The sequence below is a fragment of the Aplysia californica genome, unplaced genomic scaffold, assembly GCF_000002075.1.
Source record: "Aplysia californica isolate F4 #8 unplaced genomic scaffold, AplCal3.0 scaffold00230, whole genome shotgun sequence".
Lineage (NCBI taxonomy): Eukaryota > Metazoa > Mollusca > Gastropoda > Aplysiida > Aplysiidae > Aplysia > Aplysia californica.
The window spans coordinates 61,730-63,312 of NW_004797500.1; the positions used below are offsets into that span (position 1 = coordinate 61,730).

Consider the following 1,583-nt stretch of genomic DNA (forward strand, 5'->3'; position numbering starts at 1 on the left):
CTCCTCCCCCTCCACCCCCCTTCCAAATCTCCTCCACCCACTCCCACCCCATCCCCAGGCTACATACTCCCATCCTTCTACACCTCCCTGGAGGACCCCTACGGCTTTGAGATCGAGGACAAGCTCCTCGGGAACATCCACCACCACATCTTCCACTTCAAGGCCGACCTGGACATCATGGGCACCAGCAACCGTTATGAGACCCTGGACATCGTACCAGAGGCCGTGGACATGAGGACGGTCAGTCCAGATTGACCTTTGACCTTTGTAACCTGAGTGTGTCTGAGAGTGACCTTTTCTTTGTACCTCATGTGTCTGAGACTCACCTTGACCTTTGTACCCTGCGTGTATCAGATTGACCGTTGACCTTTGTACATTGTCTTTGTAACCCGTGTGTCTGAGATAGACCTTGACCTGTGTGTCCCATGTGTCTGGGACCGACCATTGTCTTTATACCCCGTGTATCTGAGACTGACTTTAACCTTTGACCACCATGTGTCTGAAACTGACCTTTACCTTTTTACCCCGTGTGTCTGAGATTGACATTGACCTCTGTACCTTATGTGTCTGAGAGTGACTTTAACCTTTGTGCACGATATGTCTGAGGTTATCCTTTGTACTTTATGTGTCTAGGATTGACCTTTTTACCTCGTGTGTCTGAGGTTGATTTTGTTTTTGCACCTCATGTGTCCGAGATTGACCTTGACCTTTGTACCTCATGTGTCTGAGATAGGCCTTGACCTTTGTACCTATGTGTCTGAGACTGACTTTGACTTTTGTGCATGATATGTCTGAGATTGGCCTTTGTACTCCGTGTGTCTGTGATTGACTTTGACCTCTGTACGCCATGTGTCTGAACTGACCTTGACCTTTGTACCCCATGTGTCTGAGATTGACCTTTGTCTTGTATCCCATGTGTTTGGGATTGACCAGCGAACTATCTTATCACTTCATTAGTGTATGAAAACCTGAAAATCCGCAACTGCACCTCATGCTTCGCGGGAAGTAGCTGAGAATTTTTTGGAGTGCCCTCGGGAGTTCTTTTCTGGGGTAAAAATAGTTGTAAAGAGCAAAGAGCATGCTGTTTAGCGTAGATATTATTATGCAGTTAAACAGTTAGACCGTAGAAATGTGCAGTTAAACAAGCTGTAGAACGAGGATATGTGCTTTTAAACAGGCAGTGGAAAGTGGATGTGTGCAGTTGAACATACTGCAGAACGTGTATATGTGCAGTTAAACAGGCTGTAGAGCGTGGATATGTGCAGTTAAAGAGGCTGTAGAGCGTGGATATGTGCAGTTAAACAGGCTGTAGAGCGTGGATGTGTGCAGTTAAACAGGCTGTAGAGCGTGGATTTGTGCAGTTAAACAGGCTGTAGAGCGTGGATGTATGCAGTTAAACAGACAGTGGAAAATGGATATGTGCAATTAAACAGGCTGTAGAGCGTGTATATGTGCAGTTAAACAGGCTATATAATGTAGAGAAGCTATTAAACAAAAACGTTTGTGGGTGGTTGATGGGGTGGCTTTGGTGTGGTTTGCTCTTTTTTCCCTATCAAACATCTATTGTCCATATCACCCCTCCT

At 45.9% G+C, this 1,583-nt stretch overlaps 1 protein-coding gene across 1 annotated transcript in view; it reads left to right on the forward strand.

Annotated features, from left to right (window-relative positions):
• LOC101853857 (putative amine oxidase [copper-containing]) overlaps positions 1 to 1,583 on the forward strand; it is a gene marked incomplete in the record, with an annotated part of 44,208 nt that overhangs the window by 36,228 nt on the left and 6,397 nt on the right. The window contains 1 exon segment of the mRNA XM_005099944.3: positions 59 to 240. Coding sequence (XP_005100001.2) covers positions 59 to 240 — 182 coding nt within the window.